This window comes from Oncorhynchus clarkii, chromosome 33, assembly GCF_045791955.1.
Source record: "Oncorhynchus clarkii lewisi isolate Uvic-CL-2024 chromosome 33, UVic_Ocla_1.0, whole genome shotgun sequence".
Taxonomy (NCBI): Eukaryota; Metazoa; Chordata; class Actinopteri; order Salmoniformes; family Salmonidae; genus Oncorhynchus; species Oncorhynchus clarkii.
In genome coordinates, this window is record NC_092179.1 from 28,452,440 (window position 1) to 28,474,218 (window position 21,779).

Genomic DNA, 21,779 nt, shown 5'->3' on the forward strand with positions numbered 1-21,779 from the left:
TTTTAATTACTGGTATGTGTGTCAGAGAGACAGAGGGCTACAAAGTGGAACAAAATGTATTGTGCTGGGAACTGTAAAGACAAGGAGACAATTTGGCATCCACCTAAGGCTGGTTCATTACCGTAACAGAACATTTTACTCATCTTTGACATTCTTCAAAAGTTTTTGACAAACATTTTAATTTACCAGCTCTTCTAATAGACCAGCTACTGATTGACTAATTGGATGATCATAGCACTTATTTTAGTTTTACAATAAAATAAAACAAGTCAAGGACATGATTGAGTTGCAACTCCCTTTGATCAGACAAAATAATAACTGACAGCTATATTTCAATGGCCATGAGCCAGACTGACAAGATAACTTATTTTAGAGATCTAATGGTGTTGAAAGACCTTCCTTGACAGAGACATTGTAGAATATAATAGCTGTGAAGGTAAATTTACTTTAATTGTGTCTGCCATTTTTGCCAATTGTGCTGCTGCCCTTACTTCACGCTTGGTTGGAATTTTCTCCAAAGTCTGAGCTCTGGCCTGCCTCTGACCCCGAGTGGTTCTCCATGTGTTTCTTCAGTTTGGACGAGGTGGGAAAGTTTTTCATACACTGGTTACAGACAAATGTCTGCACCCCTGTATGAAAGCGTTTGTGTCGTGCCAAGTCTGACGAACTCCTAAACTTCAGCTGACAATCAGGGCAGGGGTAAGGGCGTTCCCCGGTGTGAATGCGGATGTGTAGTTGTACCTCTGCTGGGGTGAGAAATGTCTTCCCACAGTGGACGCAGGGGAATGGTCTTTCCCCTGTGTGTATGAGATGGTGCCTGGTCAGAGCGTATGGTTTGGTGAATCCTTTCCCACAGTAAGAGCAAGGGTAAGGGCGCACGCCGGTGTGGGAGATGATATGTTCCTGTTGGGATTTTTTGCTCTTAAACCTCTTGTCACACTGATTGCAAGCGTACGGTCTCTCATCAGTGTGGGAGCGGTGGTGCTTGGACAGCTCCCCCTGGGACAGAAAGCTCTTCCCACACTGAGAGCAGAGGAAGGGTCTCTCCCCGGTGTGCATTCTCTCATGTCTGCTCAGGATGGATATCAATGTGAACCTCTTGGGACAGTAGGAGCACTGGAAAGGCCTCTCGCCCGTGTGAACTATTTGGTGTTTCTTGAGCAGGAAGAGGAAGGAAAAGCATCTCCCACACTGGTTGCACTGGTGCGGTCGCTCGCCGCTGTGGGAGAACATGTGCCTCTTCACATCAGCTTTGCGCGTATAGCTCTTGTCGCAGTGCGGGCACTTGAACTGCCGCTTCACCAGGTGGGTCTGCCGGTGTTGGGAGCGAGCCAGCAGGGAGTGGAAGCTTTCGCCACACTGCTGGCAGATGTACTGGAGGCTGGTCCCGTGGCTCTTCCTGTGCTCCAGCAACTCAGAGGAGGAGGGGAAGCTCTTGCCACAGATAGAGCAGAGGTGGGGCAGGTCGCTCTCGCCCAGGTGGGAACTTCTGTGGTGGGCTGTCAGAGAGCGGAGGTTGGCAAAGGAGCTCCCGCACTGCTGGCAGGGGAAAGAGATGGATGTCCCACCATGTTTCTTCTCATGCTTGGTCAGGTCCCACGAATGCTGGAAGGTCCTGTCGCATTGAGAGCAGTGGAAAGGTCTCTCACCCGTGTGGGTGAGCTGGTGTCTCCTCACATCGGAGGAGCGAGTGAAGAGCCTACCGCACGTGGCGCATGTGTGGGACTTATGGTAGCCTTTTGCTTTCGTGGGAATCCCAGCATTACCGGTTTGATTCTCAGAGTTTTCGGTTATTAAAGTTTTTGAGGAAAGGAGAGGTTTGATTGATGTGAATATCTGGCCAGTGTTGTCAGGACATGGTGAAACCTCTGCTCTGTTTTTCCCAGACACATTGGGCTTGTTGTACTCCTCTGTGTGAATGCTTTGCATGTGGAGGTGAAGGCTCTTTTCCTCCAGACTGTGGTAGGCACACTTCGGGCAGGTAAAGGGGGTCACCTTGTCAGATCCACCTGGGAGACAGAAGTCAGACAAGGCATGTTTTATTTGCATGGCTTGGGAATTAAATAAAGGGCATGCTCATTGAAAAATATATTGAGACCACACAATGAAAGACATACAATACATCTTCCAAACATTCATATTTTTTCCACATTTTGGTCCCTCAGTTGTTGCTACTGTGAATATGTACAGTTGAAGTCAGAAGTTTACATACACCTTAGCCAAATACATTAAAACTCAGGTTTCACAATTCCTGACATTTAATCCTAGTAAAAATTCCCTGTCTTAGGTCAGTTAGGATCACCACTTTATTTTAAGAAATGTGAAATGTCAGAATAATAGTAGAGAATGACAGTCCCAGTGGGTCAGAAGTTTACATAAGGCATTGCCTTTAAAATGGTTTAAGTTGGATCAAACATTTTGGGTAGCCAGCCTTCCACAAGCTTCCCACAATAAGTTGGGTGAATTTTGGACCATTCCTCCTGACAGAGCTGGTGTAACTGAGTCAGGTTTGTAAGGCCTCCTTGCTCGCACAAGCTTTTTCAGTTCTGCCCACATTTTCCATAGGATTGAGGTCAGGGCTTTGTGATGGCCACTCCAATACCTTGACTTTGTTGTCCTTAAGCCATTTTGCCACAACTTTGGAAGTATGCTTGGAGTCATTGTCCATTTAGAAGACCCATTTGCAACCAAGCTTTAACTTCCTGACTGATGTCTTGAGATGTTGCTTCAATATAACCACACAATTGTCCTACTTCATGATGCCATCTATTTTGTCAAGTGTACCAGTTCCTCCTGCAGCAAAGCACCCCCACAACATGATGCTGCCACCCCTGTGTTTCACGGTTGGGATGGTGTTCTTCAGCTTGCAGCCTCTCCCTTTTTCCTCCAAACATAACGATGGTCATTATGGCCAAACAGTTCTATTTTTGTGTCATCAGATCAGAGGACATTTCTCCAAAAAGTACGATCTTTGTCCCCATGTGCAGTTTCAAACCATGGCGGTTTTGGAGCAGTGGCTTCTGCCTTGCTGAGTGGCCTTTCAGGTTATGTTGTTATAGGACTTGTTTTACTTTGGATATAGATACTTTTGTACCCGTTTCCTCCAGCATCTTCACAAGGTCCTTTGCTGTTGTTCTGGGATTGATTTCCACTTTTCACACCAAAGTACGTTCATCTCTAGGAGACAGAACGCGTCTCCTTCCTGAGCGGTATGACGGCTGCGTGGTCCCATGGTGTTTATACTTGCGTACTATTGTATGTACAGACGAACGTGGTACCTTCAGGCATTTGGAAATTGCTCCCAAGGATGAACCAGACTTGTGGAGGTCTACAATTTTTGGCTGGGCTGATTTCTTTGGATTTTCCCATGATGTCAAGCAAAGAGACACTGCGTTTGAAGATAGGCCTTGAAATACATCCACAGGTACACCTCCAGCTTCAAAAGCTGTGACATCATTTTCTGGAATTTTCCAAACTGTTTAAAGGCACAGTCAACTTAGTGTATGTAAACTTCTGACACACTGGAATTGTGATACACTGAATTATAAGTGAAATAATCTGTCTGTAAACAATTGTTGGCAAAATTACTTGTGTCATGCACGAAGTAGATGTCCTAACCGGCTTGCCAAAACTATAGTTTGCTAACAGGAAATTTGTGGAGTGGTTGAAAAATGAGTTTTAATGACTCCAACCTAAGTGTGTGTAAATTTCTGACTTCACTGTATATAACCATTTCCCTGATGACTGTCAGAATAGTCACTATCAGAATAGTTGGAGAGATCATTATTACCGGCTTCTCTTCCCCTGGGTGAGATGACATAAACCATGCTTGAGGCCTCACCGTTGTTCCTGTGATTAAAAACGAAAACAAAAATATCACTAATTTGATGACAAAATGGCAGATTCCTTTTTAAATGACAGTACTCCTATTCTCTAATCATCACTCATACTTGTTCTCAGTGTTCTTTTTCCTCCTCCAAGTTCTTGGCGTCTTCGACTGCAGCCGTGTAGACCGCCTCACATTTGACGTCGCAGGTTGTTGGGTTTGAAAGTTGACCACATGGGACGTGTCCTTCCCACATACATTCACAGTCTCTGATTGGCCGTCCTGATCTGCTACCACCTCATATTGGACATCTTTTTTGACTGCTACAGTCTCTGTCCCAGTTCCAATGTCTTCACTGATATTAACGGCTTCATCTGCTTGCTCCACCGGAACACTCACTGTGTCCATCTCTTCCTCGGCTGCACTCATCTCCTCCCCCACGTAGCCATATTCTTCAACGACTGTCATCTCCAGATTCATATCCTCAGCTTTAGGCTCAACCACCTCCTCCCGCAGTGGAGAGGTGTTTGACGGTACGTATTCCTCGTTCATCGTCTCTACAATCTCTTCTTCCACCTCTGTTCCAACCTCCACTTCAGTGTAAACTGTTACTACTACCGCATCAGTGTCCTCTAAAGACATGGGGCCCAGCACGTCTGCCGAGTTATGTGACGACTCTGACCGGATGACAAAAGTGGTCGGCTCAGTGGTGACCACCATTTTAGGGGTGGACAGAGAGGAGAGGATGCTGTCGCCCATGGAGGAGGAGAGAGCAGCTGAACGAGAGAAGACAAGAACTGTGTCATAAAAAGACCTGCGAGTTTTAAACAGTACTGTGCTACAAAACGTTGCATCATGATTTAGTAATCATTACAGGAGACTTACAAGGTTCTTTTAAATGTCCAAAACTGTTATGGTGCTGGAGAATGAGGTTCAGATTCTCTGGGGTAGACTGCATACACTCCTCCAGGACTGAAGGGGCAGAGCTGAGCCATGTCGCGGTCTGAAAGGGAATGTCTTTTAGAAATGCATTTTATATTCAATCACCGTAGCCTAAAGAATTGTGTTTGTCTTCCCAAAATGTACTATTCCTAACCTGTGCTAGATTTATGCTACATCCAATATCAGAAAGGCTAAATTGCCAGAAGCTATAAATGCCACAATGCTCAATACCTGCTTGAGGTCTGGTACTGGAAACAGTTGTTCCAGTCTGGAGAGGAACTCCCATGTTAACGTCTGTACCGCTGTGTCATAATGTCGGCCATATTGTTCCGGGAACACCTCCTGTTGGGGGAACATTATTTAAATGGAGGCAAGGCGATGGATTGTAACTTCAAGTACTTTTTTTCCTGAAGGCCTGGACGAGTAACTTTTCCCGGGCGTGACACTCCCATTGTTTTCAGTAAAACCTTGGCGTAAGCAGCGCGGTACTGCAAGAGGCTCACAGCGCCGAGTGTAAAATTACCTGAAAGAAGCACTCCCTCTCGATTGGGTCCTTCAGCAGTGATTGGACAAGCACCACAAAATTTGATTCAGATGCTTCCACCTCTGCGTCTCTGTACTGCAAGACAGTAAACAGATACAATCATCTCATCACATAGTGGCTGTGTGCACTCAAATCCACTTGGAAAACAACCAAGTTCTGTTCTAAAAGGACTATAGCCCACTTACTCCTGTGCATCCTGGAGTAACAGTGGGCATGCTGTCCAGGTAAGGTTGAATGGTTTGAGGGTCGGCAGGGCCTCGGCACAGCTCCAGAACCAACTGAATCACACAGTAGAAACAAGTATTAACTGTGGTACAAACCTGTAGCTGGAGAAACCATGTCATTGCCATCTCTCAAGCAACTCAGGTGGGGAGTACCCATTCATAGGATTGCAGACAGTTACATAATGTATAGAACAGACCCAATTCTCTACTCATCATCATAGGTATATAAATATACCTATTTGCGCTTTTCAGGGCTCTCCAGCCAACTGAATAACCCTATGCCCCCTGACTCATCTCTCACCCGTGCTCTCAGACCTAGAATGAGCTGAGCTCTATGTCTGTGGCTCAGCAGCTCTGGAATGGCCTCTGTCACCAGAGTCACAAACTCCTCCAACTTCTCATAGTGCCTCACATCTCTTTGCTGAGCCACCTGCCACATGGCAGCAGACAGGAGCCGCAAAGGTGGAACCAGGAGGTGCAGAGAAGAAAGACTGAGAACTGGATCTGAAATGTAGGTGTACAAATTGACAAACATTCAATCAGAAGTCAGAACACTGTTTAAAATATATACAGTAGTAATATATCATTATGTCTGTCAGCTAATGATGCGGACAATTTCTCATCTCGTCGTTACAGGATGGGGCTCCATAGAATAGAAGCATCAGAGATTAGCCTTTGTCAGGATTAATTTGCATTAAGCAATAACTTTACTATTCAAATAGTCTTTACTTTAAATTGATAGCTAGTTAGATAGGATTACAAGCACACTTGGCTTAACAATGCAGTCATAACCGATTTTAGCCGGGGATCAACTGATAGCAGACTATGCCACTTTTTACATGAGGCTTTTGATATTAGTTCTGCAGATATTAGCTAGCATGGTAACGTTATCTAGAAGTTATTTTATTACACACCATTGACGTCTTTAGATAGTCCACATGCATCCATGGCTATAAATATACGTATGTAAAAGCGCAGAATAATTTGAAAACAAAATGATTTGACTGCTCCCCAACGAGCGAAGTAACATCGATCTACTTCCCCAAAACTTCCGGTAACCAAGACTGGACTCAATTTTCGTTCCGCCTGTACCTTTTCCAAAATATTAGTAATAGAAAAGAATAAGCTCTCCAAGCTGCCGGGCTACATTACTACTAACATGGCTCTGTTAGATTTTAGTTGATTTCCTTTTGAAAAATATTGTAGCCTACCGCAAGACAAAAAAAAGCAACGTTACTTTTATTACCTTTATTGCCTAATGAATACTCCGTTAAAGATATAGAAGTTTTGCCTCTGGGGGTGCTGATGAGCCAAAATGTGTCCCTTAGAAAAGGAATTACTGTATCGTCTATTGACCCGAGATAGCAGATTGATTAATATTATGTATATCAGCCATAAAGACAACACTCGAGCCTACATTTGAGAATAAATATTTTCCCTCATTGTTGAACATAAGAGTAGAGGCCTGGCACTCGCCTCTCAACAACCAGCCTGTGTACCGGTAGCAACTGTCCTCTTCATTCTGCAAAGGAAGGTGTGCAATACTTCTCTCTTTTTTAATGTCAAAACAAGGTGAGTAATCTAAATAAAATAATATACCCTTTGATGTATGATTCCTGGCAGCAAAAAGCACATCTCAAATATACAATCAAGTTCCAAGCTGTGACAGAATTAACAATTCACAGTATGAGGCTCAACTCTTGTTGTTACAGGCCTCTAATACAAATGTCCTGTCTTACTTTACATTCCAAAAAACAACATGAATAGCAATGACACACCAATATCCTCAACAAACAGCCTCAACTGCTGCATGAGTTCGCTCGTGTGTACGCAGAAGATGCAATCTGTTGTAAGCCTTCCCACATTCAGTACACACGTATGGCTTCTCTCCCGTGTGGCTGAGCATGTGTCTCTTCAGTGGAGTGGTGCTGTTATAGCGATTTCCACACACGCTGCAGGAGTAGGGCTTCTCTCCTGTGTGTATACGCTTATGTACTGTAAGATAGCAGGACTGGGTAAAACTCTTCCCACACTGCTCACATTTGAATGGTCGTTCTCCAGTGTGGTAACGCTGATGTTTCACCACTTCGGAGTAAGTTAAGAAACTTTTACCGCACTGAGAGCACATATGTGGCCTCTCCCCTGTATGCATGCGATTATGCCGGGTCAGATCAGTCGACTTGGAAAATCTCTTCCCACACTGTGAGCAGGGGAAAGGACGCTCCCCTGTATGAGTCTGTAAGTGTTTCTTTAAAAACCGATTGGCCTTGAAAGTCTTTCCACACTCGAGACAAGGGAAGGGTCTCTCCTCTGAGTGACACTGAAGGTGTTTTGACAATTCACCAGAGGACAGAAATCTTTTTCCACAGTCAGGGCAAAGAAATGGTCTCTCTCCTGTGTGAATTCTCTCATGTCTAGTCAAGATCTGTAGTTGTGTGAATCTCTTTGGACAATGAGAGCACTGGTAAGGCCGCTCACCTGTATGAGTTCTCTGGTGTTTGATCAAGTTCGATAGCCTTGAGAAACTTTTAGGACAATGGGAACACAGAAATGAACCCTCTTCCTTATGAGCATTCAAATAGTGTTGCCTAAGACAAACTAGCTGCGTGAAGTTAATTTTGCATATTGAACACTGGAATGGTCGCGCGCCATTGTGCATTTGCATGTGTTTTGTGAGGGCATCAGAGTTTTGACATTTCTTCAAACACTGGTTGCACTGCAGCGGGTCACCACCGGAGTGAATCAGCTGGTGTCGCTTCATTTGGGATATCTGACTGAAAGACATGTCACATTCTGGACATTTGTGTTCACCCTCTTCGCTGGGACACTGCTCATTCTCAAGGCCTGCTGGGAGGTTTAACTTGATCCCAAAGTCATCAGAGACTGGCGACTCTGCTAAATGAGCCACACTGCAGTGTGTCTTTAGATCTTCCTCCCGATCGAAGCCCTCTCCACACGTGCAGCACTGGAACGGCCTTGACCCTAGGCCCTTTCGCTGGTGTCTTTTCAAGTCGAAGGAGTACTGGAAAGTCTTCCCACATTGGATGCACCTGTAAGGCCGCTCCCCAGTGTGGGATCTCTGGTGTCTCCTCATATCTGTCGCTCGAGAGAAGGTCTTTCCACACACAGAGCATGTTTTGGAGTGTGATGTATGCCTGCCAGACTTCCCCAGTGTGTGGGGAATGTCTGAGAGACATGGGTTCAGAGGGGTGCTGCTGGAAGACCCTGGAGGGGTTTCTGTTTCATTTTCTCCAGCAGCAAGCATCCTTCTGTACTCCTCTGGGTGAAGCGCTTTAAGGTGTTGCCGGAGGTTCACCTCGTCGGCATGGTTAAAAGAGCACTGAGAGCAGGCGAAGACCAGAGAGGGAGCCTCCACCGTCCCACCTGCAGGGGAACAGAGAAAGGAGCATACTGTATATTTAGAAAGTTATCAAATTATAATCCAATTTATTCTAAACCAGGCATCTGGATCATATTCAACATTGCCAAATCTATTCAATTAAAATGATGAAACATTCAGAGAATTCTAACGATATCCAAGTGTACCTATAGTACCATAGAAACCTTGTGTTGATATAACATTGCAAACCTTTATTTCCATTCATTGTGGAGCTGTCAGAAGTGGCGCTGAGGTCTTCAGAGTCTTCCCTAAAGATAGCGATAAAGCACAATTGATGTCCAATGACACTGCCCTTGATTGATTTTATTTGACAGTTTAACAAAGCCATAGAAAGTACAAACATTTTTAAAACGTGACAGGGATAACACAATGAAGTCAAAGACACATTTCCATTGTGATCCTTTTAAAGTAAATGGTGAAATTGCTTTAAAACCCTAAGTCCCCTCCCACCCCTCATTCTTACCTTGGGTCTGGAGACCGGTATAAAGGGACACCCCAGGTCCCATTAGCCTCCTCCAATGCCTTGAGCTGCCCTCCATTGGGACCTCTTGATCCCACGGTCTTCATCTGGAGTCTTGTGTTTCTTCTCAGTGGTTGAGAGGGGGAGGACATTTGGAGAGGCAGGACACTGACGTTAAGTCTCTGGAACCCTAATGTGGGTTTTTGGTGCAGACAGGATGGGACCAGTTCTGGCTGGTTCATTACTTGTTGTGGCGTACATTGGGAACTTCCTTGATCCGTGACAGTTTGGGGGACATAACCAGCTTCATTTCTCTCCTGCTCATCCTTCTCAAGCCCCTCCTCTCTGAAATAATTTTCTTCATGTAGGTTCTCATTGTGGGTGGGCGGTCTGTCAATTGTATTCTCTGCACATATAGGCCCAACTAACTCCGGATGTTCAACATGCTCCACCTCCTCATAAATCATTTCCACCTCTCTATTCATTGACTCCAGATCCACACACACATCCCCCACCTCTGCACAGAAAACGGCTTCCTCCATGTTCATGGCACTGGTTTTCTCTGAAACAAGCTCAGCGTCTCCGTTAGGATGCCCCACTTCCTCACAAATAACCTCCACTTCTCCCTCTTGACGTTCTTCCTCGCTTGCATTGGCTACCATCTCCTGCTCTTCCCCATTCAAGTCAGCCTGACTGTCTCTTTGGTTCTGTGACTCAGTCTTCTCTATACTAAACTCCCTTTCCTCTCTGGTGTATGTACAGGTCCCCAGCTCCACTTCTGCATACTCAGTCACTACTACAGACTCTGTTTCCATCTCTTCACCATATAAGGCTGGGTCCATACAACCATCCATCAACTCTGATTGGATCGCTGTTTCTGTCTTTCTAGTGGCCGCCACCACTACCGGAGTGAGAGACAGAGAGGAGAAGATGCAGTCGCCAGCAGAGGAGGAAGAAGTTGCTGATTGAGAGGTAAAAGGAGACAATTACAGTGAGATGTTATTTATTTTAATAAACTGCTGGGATATGAATAAAGGGGGAATGTTACAATCCTAAAAGCATTTCCTTGAATCATTCAAATGTAACAATTTGCATACCTCCTTTACTAATTTTGGATTTTTGTTTTTTTTAAGTGGTTTACCATTGGTGTCCAAATATCCTAGTTCTCTATGATGTTGCAGTAGAGTCTTCAACTGCAGAGGCTGAGATAGAGAGTTGACACACTCTTCCAAGACAGAGGGTCCAGCATTGAGCCAAGACACTGTCTACGAGATGGGGAGCACACATTAATATAATATGCAATCAATCAAAATCGGTCCAGTTGTTCTTAAATAAAATATTCTAAATGCCCATTATCTTAAATAAAATGCTCCAAGATGTCTCATCATGTCTAATACATATAATGAGTAACCAATGTAATGCTTTGTGAAGAGTGCTGCAGTGCTCCACATGAGATGTGTCAGCATGTTAATTAATCGTGGGCATTATGACATGAAAGAAAGATGCAGACATTCTTTATGCAAATATTCAAACAAGACAACTTTATTCACAAGCTCATGCTTGATAACGGAGATCTGAGGAGTGGTCTAATGACGAGGTTCTGCCTGAGTACCTGTTTGAGGTCTGGTACTGGAAGGAGCTGCTCCAGCCTGGAGAGAAACTCCCACATTAATCCTTGCAGGGCAGAGTCATACTTGGGTCCATAGTCTACAGGAAACACTTCCTAATGGGAGAGATGAAAAAGACAGGGGGGGTCAATTATTTGGCTGGCTACTTTTCACATAGAATTTTTCTTTCAAATATTAAATGTATCCTAAGAACATGAAGCGGTAGGTTTATTATCACAAAAAAAAACATAAAACATAGAAAATGTAGCCTAGATACTACTGGTTTCATCTGTTTTGTTATACCAATGTTGACGGACCATACTAATGTTCAAACTTTGGTGTTTAAAAAACCATATACTGACCTGGAAGAAATGTTCCCTCTCAACTGGGTCTTGGATAAGAGTTTGTACCAGTGCAAGGAAATTTGATTTAGAGGCTTCCGCTTCTGCACAACAAAACTGGGGAAATAACCTCTTGAATAAATGTACTGTAATTCTGACAAGATCGAGTGAGAGAACATCATTACAGAGGATTGAGGAATATCTTAAGACTCACCTCTGGATCCCCCGGATGTGATCTTGCAGCGTGGATCCTGTCCAGATGGCTCTGAAGTCCTGCTGTCTGCTCCGTGCGGCACAACTCCAAAACCAACTTGGGGGAAAAAAACAGATTAATCCTACAAGAACACTGAACAACTTGGGCTAACCTTTCTCTTCAAATATTCCATTACCTGTTGTTTGAATAAATTAATAAAATAGAATTCCTTGCAACTCATTACTAAATGAACCATGTTCTTTTCCAAGTCACAGGACAAATCTGGATATATAGATTTTGTGGTTTTCATTCCTGGTCCTTTTGGACAGTGAAAAATGTGAGACCGAGTCAAATAATCATCACCTCGCTCTCTCACCTTTGCTCGTAAGCCCAACATGAGCTGGGTTCTCTGTCTGAAACTGAGCAGCTCTGGAACCGTCTCTGTAACAAATGTCACAAACTCTTCCAGCTTCCCGTAGCCCATTATATCCCCTCGTTGGGCCACTTGCCATATCGCTGCAGAAAACAGCCGCAGCGGTGGGATGAACAGGCGCAGGGCAGGTAGAGGAAAAGATAACCCTATGAATGAACATATCGCAGGCAGTAAGCAGCTGCACTGACTGGGCTAAACAAGAGCACACATTGCTAGGCTATGACTAGAAGAGGAAAACATTGATACTACTTGCTATAGCTAACTACGCATTGCATTTTAAATAGATTATGTCTGAATGCAGATCGCATAAAAGCGATCACAAATGGAAATATGCATCGATTTCATACAGTTACACCATAAGTAGCTAGCTACAGGTCTACAATTGGAAAGTTGGCTTGCTAGCTGGAACCCCTGCCTGCTCTGCTTCTGTCTGGTGGAAGCTTCCAATCAGTTCCCTGCGACAACTATAAACTTACCCGTATTCACCACCGGCTCCGTTAAATTCCTATAATCCATTATTATCAGTCACAGGGACGTCCTAAAATAAACCCAAGCAATCATTGATTCATTTGGCTGAAATATCTGTTTACCTGGAAGTTATTCTTTTTTTTCTCATTTTGCAGGAAGTCGCTTAAAAAAACATTAGTTCCGGTTTATATTCGCCTTCAGAATAAAAGTTACGATCATGGGAAACGCTATATCACAGATTGAACAATGAGACAGGTACTGGATGTATAAATATGAAGCATCCGCTTGGCCTTTCCACTAGGAAGCCCACTGACGGGCAATGGGAGAAGATGGAACGAGATGGATTTTGGCCTACATTCTCAACATTTTCTCATTAATGAAACATTTGATCTCAATACAGTTTTCTGTTCCCAAAACTAAAATATGTTATGAATAGAGTGGTCTAAGTTTTGTCAAAGTTTTTTTAAAGCGCGTTATTTAGGAGTGAAAAGTCGAATTGAGTTATTGCACACGTGCATTTCAGAGTAGGCGTTCCCTAACGGATATATGCAGATGTTTGCTAGAACGGGCCAATAGGATCTCGCTCTCTCGTGCTTGGCTCTGCCCACCTCCTTGCTTGTTCTTCCTACGAAAACTCATCTGTTCCCATTGGAAACTACAGGCTGTGGTCTATCTTGGTTTAGTTATACAAATCTCTGGCTATATCGTCTCTAGATATCGTCTCACAGATGCTAATATAATGCAATAAACTCCTCTGATGTTGCCAAAAAAAGTGAATTTAATTCAAATGACAAAATCATATACAGCACGTTTCATACAATATTAAAATAAAGGTTAATAAAAGAAATGTAACCATAAAAATAAAGAGTGCATTCTTAATGAAAAGTTCAGCTATCACAGAAAAAACAATACTTGAAGTATTGGACTGGATATACCCACTATGACAAGTAGCTTAAAGGGGAAAAAGAAGAAAATAAATGTAATTAGTCCATTGATGATGTTTCGCTTGTCAGGAATCAAGATTTTAAGATATGTCACTTTTAAAGTGCATTCGAAAAGTATTCAGAGCCCTCGACTTTTTCCACATTTTATGTTACAACCTACACAATACCAAAGGTTACGTATGTAACCACGGTTATGTGAGCTATTTGGATCACTCCAATATATTGGTATCACTCCACGGCGGAGGGACACATCCGAGGTGAGGATTAACAGATTTACTCCCGTGTACACCTGTGTCACGGCTGTGGTCCGCTCTTATATATATATATATATATATATATATATATATATATATATATATATATTTATTAGAACCCATGGCCGCGACATGCGTTCTCTACATCATTTTTTGAGGCGACTCTAGCACCGTAGAGGATTGGAGTGATCCAAATAGCTCACATAACCGTGGTTACATGCATAACTTTTGTTATATTTTACTATATTGGATCACTCCAATATATTGGTATACCTGACCAGCCTGCGGCGAAATCCCAGTGCGGGACCGAGACGCAGGGGCCGTCAATGTGGAAGGGGAGGCCAGGACCGCTGAACCAACCGCAGAGGGAGGTGCCACATTTACCTGATAGTACCTAGCAAAAAGTGCACGAGGACAAAGCAGACAAAGAGCTGGTCTGTTGTTCTAACTGACCATGTCCGCTCCACATAGGCAGCCAGTGCCCCCTCAGGGCACAACATGCCGGAGGGAGGCCCAGAATCCCCCGCCACTGCCGGGGGGTCGTAAGCAGACAGGATAAAAGTTATGTTCACATGCCTGTCTGATAGAACCTTCGGGAGGAATAAAGGGTTGGGGCGGAGAGATGTACTCCTCCCCCCTGGGTCCATCCGGTAGCACTCAGAACTTACTGAAAGAGCATCGAGCTCACCCACCCTCTTCATGGTAGTAATCGCTACCAAGAAGCCACCTTCATAGAGAGGTGTTTCAGGTAGGCAGACTCCAACGGTTTGAAAGGCAGAATTGGATGTGTGCCAAGACCACATCCAGATCCCAGCTCGCCATTGAGCGGGTCCGTGCTGGACGCAGGCGATCTAAAGGACTCTCAAACCATGAGAAACAAGATTTTCTGGTCTGATGAAACCAAGATTGAACTCTTTGGCCTGAATCCCAAGCGTCACGCCTGGAAAAAACCTAGCACCATCCCTACAGTGAAGCATGGTGGCAGCATCATGCTGTTGGGATGTTTTTCAGCAGCAGGGACTGGGGGACTAGTCAGGATCAAGGAAAATATGTTTAGAGCAAAGTACAGAGAGATCCTTGATGAAAACCTGCTCAGGACCTCAGACTGGGAAAGGTTCACCTTCCAACAGGACAACGACCCTAAGCACACAGCCAAGACAATGCAGGAGTGGGTTCGGGATAAGTTTCTGAAAGTCCTTGAGTGGTCCAGCCAGAACCCAGACTTGAACCAGATACATCATTTTTGGAGTATCCTGAAAATAGTTGTGCAGCGACTCTCCACATCCAACCTGACAGAGCTTGAGAGGATCTGCAGAGAAGAACGGGAGAAACTCCCCAAATACAGGTGTGTCAAGCTTGTAGCGTCATACCCAAGAAGACTCGAGGCTGTAATCACTGCTAAAGGTGCTTCAACAAAGTACTGAGTACAGGGTCTGAATAATTATGTAAATATGATATCGTTTTTAATTTTTTTTAATATATATATATATATTTGCAAACATTTCTAAAAAACTGTTTTTTGCTTTGTCATTATGGGGTATTGTGTTTAGATTAGAGGGGGAAAAACATTTTTTTTTAAATAAAGCTGTAATGTAACAAAATGTCAAGGGGTCTAAATACTTTTCAAATGCACTGTACGTCAACAATGGACTAATGAAACAAATTCCAAAATATATGTTTTGGGGTGGATTTGTCCATCAAGTAAATTCAGTTGCCCATTGGTCATTTAGATTCTCTTTACAAATGACTTACAATCAACACTTGCAGCCGACTCTACACAACATTTTAGATGATCTATTCAAAATATCCACTTAACTAATCTGACGGACCTAGTTATTAAATCTATCCAAAAGAAAAATCAAAAAAACATTCAACAACTGATATGCAAATGTACAACAATAACTCAATTTTCATTGAGGGAGTGAGTGAGTTGGTGAGCCTTGAGGCATCGAATTTGGGTGAAAGATTCCCCACATTCCCCACATACATGCTTCTCTGTATGGGTTTTCTGGTGCCTTTTCATATGATGAGAAAATCTGAACCGTTTGTCACAAACGCTGCATGAAAATGGCTTCTCTCCTGTGTGAAGTCGTTGGTGTGATTTCAGGTAACCTGACTGGATGAAGGACTTTCCACAGTCTTGACATTTGTATGGTCTCTCACCAGTATGGTATCTTTCATGCAGCCTTTTTTCATTGGCAGTGATGAAGGTTTTTTCGCAATAAGAGCATGGAAATGGTCTTTCTCCTGTGTGAGTGAGTTTGTGTCTTTTTAATGACACTGCTTTGTAAAACTGCTTTCCACAGACTGTACAGGTAAATCTCACCCCCTCGTGAACTTGCTCAATGTGTGTATTCAGCTGAATCTTTGTCCGATAAGTCATGTCACACTGCGAACAAGAAAAGGGTCTCTCCTCTGAGTGAGTCCCCATATGCACCGACAGTTCAGAAGCGGCCCTGTAGCTCTTTCCACACTGCCAGCACAGGAACGGCTTTTCTCCTGTGTGCTTCCTACTGTGTATTGTTAGAGAATTGGCTGTTCTGAATTTTTCTGGACAAACAGAACACTGGTACAGGTACTCTCCCGAGTGAACCCTCTCATGGATGACAAGGTACGATAACTGAGTGAAGGTTTTCTCACATTGAGAGCAGGGGTATGGTCCTGTGAATTTATGTTGATGCAGATAGTGTTCTCTCAGACGCCCCAACAGGGTAAAGGTCTTCTCACACATGGTACACTGGATTTCTTTGTGCATCAGCTTGTGTCTGTCAAAGGCAATGGAGTTTGGGTATATCCTTCCACAATCAGAGCAATAGAATGGATTGTGAATTCGTTTGTGTGTTCTTAGGGAGGATGAACCTTTGAATTCCTTGTCGCATTCATCACATTTGAATACCACCTTTCTTTCTTCCTCCTTGCATTCTGCCCTTGTGTCATCAGTGGCTAGCAGTTCACCAGCCTCCTCTGGAGTAGCATCCTCTTGTTGCTGGTCCACCAACTTAGATGCTTCTTCTTGGTTCACCTTCAGACAGATATCCCTCTGGTGTTTCTTTAAACCATGCATGTACTTGAAGCGCTGCTCACAATTGACACATTGATAAGGACGCTCATCTGAATGGGATCTCATATGAATAGCCATTCCTGAAGCGCGGTTAAAAATCTTCCCACACACAGTGCATGGTTTGGGTTCTTTGAGAGTCGGCACTGAAGTAGCAGCTGTGATGAGGGTCCCAGTGTCGTTTTCCTTGGTAGTGAGAGGACTGCTGCAACCTTCGGTTTTAACTTCCGCTTGTTGCTGGTCCACACTCTGACCCAAGTCTTCTAGGATGCCCTCGTGGCCAAGGATTTCCTGATGTTTCTTCAAGGTATCTTTGTACTTAAAACTTCTCTCACAAATAGCACAATGAAAGGGACGCTCCTTTGAGTGAGATTTCAAGTGCCTTTCCATGTCTGAGGTACGAGTCAAAATCCTACCACAGACACAACAGGTTTTTGAGTCGGACAGCCCTTTGTGAGATGGTTGCGGGTTTTCATCAGTGCCAAGAGACCCAGTGCTACCCATTGATTGGGATTCATCTTTCTCTGGCTGCGGTTTCCCCTTCTGTTGTGACAAGTTTTGACCAACCTGACCTAAATCTTCCTGGTTCACTTTCTTACACAAATCTCTCTGGTGCCTCTTCAAATCATATGAATACTTGAATCTCTTATCACAATTTACACACCAAAATGGATGCTCTTTTGAGTGGGATCTCATGTGCCTGGCCATGTCTGAAGTACGAGTGAAAAACCTCCTACACAAAGAGCATGTTTTGGTGTCCAGAGGTCTTTTCTGTGTTAGCCCTGATGGAGAGAGCGTCTTAAGGGGTGATGTGTTCGGAGATTTGCTAGTTGAGGGTTGTGGGATCTCTTCTTTATTTTCCCAATCAACCAAAGTTGAGAGGTTCTTTTCACAAACTCCTTGCTGGTGTCTCTTCAGATCATAAAGATCCTTGAAGCCTATTGCACATTTGAGGCACTTAAACCTATGATCAGGATCTTGAGTGTGGCTTCGCTGGTGCCTTCTAAAGGACGTGGCACGAGCAAAAGTCCTCCCACAGTCGGGGCATGTCTTCCTGAACGGGCCTCTTTTGCATGACTTCCTCAGGGAGGTGTGCACCTTGGAGGAGGATGGCTGTTGGATTGCCCGCTCTGAAGAATCCGTTTTACATGGTTTTTGTACTTCTGACCGTATTTTCTTCACCTGCAGCCTCTTGCTTTGTTTTGAGGTTTGAACATGAATTCCGGTGACAGCTTGATCGTCCGTTTCCACACTTACAGGCTTCCTATTCATAGCAAGCTCCTTCCCAGTAAATGCGTCTCTTTGATCTTCATCTGGTGCAAGTAGTCCTCCATTTTTCTCTATTGTACCCTCCACCAACCCTTTTCCTTCCACTCTAGCCAAACATTCTGATTGTGAATCTACTTCTGTGGCAGTCACCACACGTACATGTGGAGGGAGAGACAGAGAGGAGAGGATGTAGTCACCAAAGGACGATGGAGTTTCTTTTTATGCAAAAGAGGGAGACAAAAGACAGGTTAAACTGAATTAATATATTTTCTGCAACAGTGTTTGACCAACGTCATACATGTCAACTACATTTCCACAATCTTATATAATTGTTATTTATTTATTTAATTTCAGTTTCATATTCCATTTGGTGCCCAACCCATGACTTACAAGGCACTATTCATCAAGCACTTGTGCAAAAAAACACAAAAACAAAATGACATTTTACACAATTCATATTTGCATCATGTACAACTAGCTTATACTTCAAATATTTGCAATTTTGGCACAGCCAATCCAAGCAACAAAATGGATGCTCTTTTGAGTGGGATCTCATGTGCCTTGCCATGTCTGAAGTACGAGTGGAAAAACCTCCTACACAAAGAGCATGTTTTGGTGTCCAGAGGTCTTTTCTGTGTTAGCCCTGATGGAGAGAGCGTCTTAACCTCTCGGTTACTGGCCCAACGCTCTAGGCTACCTGCTATGGATCCTCTGAGTCTGTACGATACTCACCGATGGAATCCAAATGTCCACGTTTTCTGTGGTACTGGAGCAGGGTCCTCAATTGTATGGGGTCAGGTACAAACTGTGCACATTTCTCCAGGGCAGAGGGGACAGCACTTAACAAGGAGGCAGTCTTGAGAGAGAGGAGCATGGTTTCAAAGCATTAACAACTGCATACTCATGTCCAACACACAGTTTATTAAACATGAAAATATTATTGATTATTACTTGGTATTCTTTTCTTCTATTTCCCCAAGCTGATTAGATAAAGGTGTTATTCATTCTTATTACCTGTTCAAGGTCTGGTATGGGAAGTAACTTCTCAAGTCTGGAAAGGAATTCTAACATCAGCATCTGTATTGCAGTGTCATACTTGGGCCCAAATTCCACAGGGAACACGTCCTAGGAGAGAATAAATTAATGTAATAATTAATGTCAATAATTAGCCTAGTATTTGCCTTTTGTAACCTAGACCATCAAACTTTTTGGCTCAAGGGCCACATCATGGTTTCAAAATTCCGAGGGCCACACAGCTTTTGTTAGTCAAGATAAGGGCAGTTATCTGAAATTATATTGGTCCATTATTATTTCTACATACTTTCTATTTGGTTTCATGTGTTAAAATGTAGCCTGGAGTTATTTTTTTATCCAAAATAATCATGGGACCGGATAGGGAAGTCAAGCAGAAAGGGGTGGTCACTTCCCTACCATATAAGAGCAACACAAACCTGGTAGAAGTTCTCCCTTTCACTGGGGTCTTTCAGCAGAGATTCAACCAGCTCCACAAACTTTGATTCAAATAATTCCACCTCGGCATCACCTGACTGCAACAAAACATGCACAACAGTTAAATAATCACATTTAACAACTCAACGACACAACATTTAGAGTGACATAGGCCTCTGCTCCCTCCCAGAAAGATACTCACCTCTGCTTCCCCAGTGGATATGAGGCTTCGGATCCTGGCCAGGTGTTGCTGAATGTCTTGGTCTGCTGTCTGCTCAGTGCGACACAACTCCAGAACCATCTACAATTACAGATGACCAATAATGTGTCCCTAGTAGAGCAAAGGTCAACCACACACTTTGAAGGCATTGCTCTGTTCTCATTTGAAGATAATGATAGCTAGCCTAGCTAAGGGCCAACGGCAGTATTTGAGAAACCAGTGTCAGGGTCTTTATCTCAATCAATGTTTAACAGCTGGCTGTTTTAGGCTAGAGTCAACAATATTGTTGTCAGAGAGTAACCTCGCATGATCTTGTTGCATGTTTCTTTTTCCCCATTCTGAACCCAATCTCTTACCCTTGCTCGAAGCCCCAGAATGAGTTGGGCCCTCTGACTGCAACTCAAAAGCTCTGGCACAATCTCTGTCACCGTGGTGACAAACTCCTCCAGCATCCCATAATCTTGAACGTCTCCTCGCTGAACCACTTGCCACATGGCTGCAGAGACAAGCCGCAGTGGTGGAATGAAGAGACGCAGAGAGGGAAGAAGAAGAGGGGGACCTAAAAATAAGGATATGAGCCACAATAATGATTGAAATAATACTGAACTGATATTGAAAGTTAGAGATGGTTAAAAAAAACTTTCAAATATTTCCTCAAGGTTCCTGATTTAACTTGTAAGACAATATGAAACCAATGGAATTGCCCCAAACGTGGAAACTGCATTCATATGAACTAATCAAGCGCACCAGATTAGTTCCAAATATTGAGGTCCCGATCTAGCAACTCATTTGGTTAAAGGGGAAAAAACATAACATGCTTGCCAAGGTAATTGTACATCTAAATAGGCTATCCCTTAAAAAACATAACAGTAGATGATTCAGAAGTACTAGTCCTCCCGCTTCTAGCATACTTAAAAGATCGAGACATACGGAAATTTAGCGAGGATACGCCATGTTGAACATCAAGCACACCAAGTCTAGTGAAAACAAATCCGCAATACCATTTTCGCTGGGATTTTGACATTGCATCTCGTCCTCATACAAAAGTATTCACGCACGAAGCTTGAAAATTAGCTAAGTGTTTGTTATAAAGATGGTTTCCAAAGTTAAAAGGCTTACAACAGTTTTAAAACCTAACCGTCGGTAGCATTGAGTGTGACACTGAACGTAGTCCGTTCAATTTCCGGTTGCGTTTACACCACCCAGAATAAAAGTCCTCGTGAATTGAGTTAAAATTCGGAATAGATTTTTTTAAGAAAGTCATCTTTGTCAGCAAGTTCGGTTATTGACTTGGTGTGCCAACTAAAAATAATTATTATAATAGTTAGCAATCCCCTTGTATAATCATAAAACATATTTAGAAACTCACCTGCAAGTGTGTAAATCCCAGAGTCTGGCATGGCTCAATAATGTGTCCCTAAATGTGAGGGTCAACAATGTGCAACAATAAAACACAGCCTAAAAAGATGACTTTGAAACCATGTACAGTACACCATAAACTATGTGGATCACATGATGTGCATTGAAATCAAGATTGCCCTCTTTCTCCATCTCCTCATGTGTGACCTACTAGATGGATTTACCCGTCACGCTCCTTCCACAAACAGCAAACTGGAAAAAAGCCCACACCATAATCAATGACCATTCCCATATTCTCTACACTTCATTGGAACTGATGCCCCCTGGGATATGCTTGGTGCCCTTAAAAGCAGTGTTATGTGGGCTTGTATGAGTGGTAAGGCTGAAGCAACCGTCTGCAGACGAAAATTCGAGGAGTGAAGTCAGGGGAGGTGAATCTGCTACAGTTTAAAGTCTGACATTGATGTGGTTTTCTATCAGCAAGGCTCCATGCAACATGGCAGTGTTGTCATTGTTTATAAAAGTAATTATTTGTGGTGTTGAAATAAACATGTCTCCAACCCCCATATCACACACTGAAAATATGTGTGTACATTGTGCTATCAAGTTGTAGGCCCTCATTGTAAATACACATTTTTTCTTAACTGACTTGCCTAGTTAAATAAAGGATTAAATACAAAATAACATTTTTTTTTAAAAGCATAAATTGGGGAGAGAGCCTCAAATATCACATTAATTTGTACATATCCACTGTATATGTTTGCCTTTGATGATGTTAAATGGCATTA

General features: G+C 43.3%; 4 protein-coding genes across 5 annotated transcripts; all 4 read right to left on the minus strand.

Moving 5' to 3' along the window:
* Window positions 1-29: 29 nt before the first annotated feature.
* LOC139392547 (zinc finger protein 93-like) lies at window positions 30-6,587 on the minus strand. 2 transcript variants are annotated; one of them, XM_071140594.1, is made up of 9 exons: window positions 6,451-6,587; window positions 5,838-6,040; window positions 5,498-5,590; window positions 5,292-5,387; window positions 5,000-5,110; window positions 4,712-4,829; window positions 3,951-4,602; window positions 3,791-3,849; window positions 30-2,009 (listed from the first exon to the last, which is right to left on the minus strand). In XM_071140594.1, the coding sequence occupies exons 1-9, from the start codon at window positions 6,482-6,484 to the stop codon at window positions 493-495; spliced, it is 2,883 nt and encodes a 960-aa protein (XP_070996695.1). In that variant the 5' UTR covers window positions 6,485-6,587; the 3' UTR covers window positions 30-492. The 2 variants fall into 2 exon arrangements, with proteins under 2 accessions (XP_070996695.1, XP_070996696.1); XM_071140595.1 differs by having other exon boundaries at window positions 5,949-6,040; window positions 6,451-6,565.
* Window positions 6,588-6,808: 221 nt separating this feature from the next.
* On the minus strand, window positions 6,809-9,713 carry LOC139392548 (zinc finger protein 345-like). Its single transcript, XM_071140596.1, has 3 exons — window positions 9,400-9,713; window positions 9,126-9,184; window positions 6,809-8,920 (listed from the first exon to the last, which is right to left on the minus strand). Exons 1-3 carry the CDS (start codon window positions 9,636-9,638, stop codon window positions 7,323-7,325), a joined length of 1,896 nt encoding a protein of 631 aa, XP_070996697.1. The 5' UTR covers window positions 9,639-9,713; the 3' UTR covers window positions 6,809-7,322.
* LOC139392965 (uncharacterized) lies at window positions 9,638-12,565 on the minus strand. Its single transcript, XM_071141274.1, has 8 exons — window positions 12,447-12,565; window positions 11,914-12,116; window positions 11,559-11,654; window positions 11,366-11,461; window positions 11,009-11,119; window positions 10,538-10,661; window positions 9,702-10,357; window positions 9,638-9,667 (listed from the first exon to the last, which is right to left on the minus strand). The coding sequence occupies exons 1-8, from the start codon at window positions 12,484-12,486 to the stop codon at window positions 9,638-9,640; spliced, it is 1,356 nt and encodes a 451-aa protein (XP_070997375.1). The 5' UTR covers window positions 12,487-12,565.
* A 1,169-nt stretch (window positions 12,566-13,734) lies between these two features.
* LOC139392551 (zinc finger protein 11-like) lies at window positions 13,735-20,790 on the minus strand. The gene is made up of 7 exons (XM_071140598.1): window positions 20,634-20,790; window positions 19,989-20,191; window positions 19,611-19,713; window positions 19,415-19,506; window positions 18,978-19,088; window positions 18,696-18,819; window positions 13,735-18,178 (listed from the first exon to the last, which is right to left on the minus strand). Exons 1-7 carry the CDS (start codon window positions 20,659-20,661, stop codon window positions 15,540-15,542), a joined length of 3,300 nt encoding a protein of 1,099 aa, XP_070996699.1. The 5' UTR covers window positions 20,662-20,790; the 3' UTR covers window positions 13,735-15,539.
* Between the last annotated feature and the right edge of the window lie 989 nt (window positions 20,791-21,779).

Excerpts from the sequence above, each read along its gene's own strand:
- LOC139392551 (XM_071140598.1), bottom strand. The coding sequence starts at position 20,661 with ATGCAATGTCAAAATCCCAGCGAAAATG. Across the intron at positions 19,507-19,610 it reads CACTGGGGAAGCAGAGGTGA|GTGATGCCGAGGTGGAATTA; the intron begins GTATCTTTCTGG and ends TGTTGCAGTCAG. Across the intron at positions 18,179-18,695 it reads TGGACATTTGGATTCCATCG|AAACTCCATCGTCCTTTGGT; the intron begins GTGAGTATCGTA and ends TTGCATAAAAAG.
- LOC139392548 (XM_071140596.1), bottom strand. The coding sequence starts at position 9,638 with ATGAACCAGCCAGAACTGGTCCCATCCTGTCTGCACCAAAAACCCACA. Across the intron at positions 9,185-9,399 it reads TACCGGTCTCCAGACCCAAG|GGAAGACTCTGAAGACCTCA; the intron begins GTAAGAATGAGG and ends CGCTATCTTTAG. Across the intron at positions 8,921-9,125 it reads CACAATGAATGGAAATAAAG|GTGGGACGGTGGAGGCTCCC; the intron begins GTTTGCAATGTT and ends GTTCCCCTGCAG.
- LOC139392965 (XM_071141274.1), bottom strand. The coding sequence starts at position 12,486 with ATGGATTATAGGAATTTAACGGAGCCGGTGGTGAATACGG. Across the intron at positions 11,655-11,913 it reads TGTTGGGCTTACGAGCAAAG|TTGGTTTTGGAGTTGTGCCG; the intron begins GTGAGAGAGCGA and ends TTTTCCCCCAAG. Across the intron at positions 11,120-11,365 it reads AGAGGGAACATTTCTTCCAG|GAAGTGTTTCCTGTAGACTA; the intron begins GTCAGTATATGG and ends CTCTCCCATTAG.
- LOC139392547 (XM_071140594.1), bottom strand. The coding sequence starts at position 6,484 with ATGGATGCATGTGGACTATCTAAAGACGTCAATG. Across the intron at positions 4,830-4,999 it reads CAGTACCAGACCTCAAGCAG|ACCGCGACATGGCTCAGCTC; the intron begins GTATTGAGCATT and ends ATTCCCTTTCAG. Across the intron at positions 4,603-4,711 it reads TGGACATTTAAAAGAACCTT|CTGCTCTCTCCTCCTCCATG; the intron begins GTAAGTCTCCTG and ends TCTCTCGTTCAG.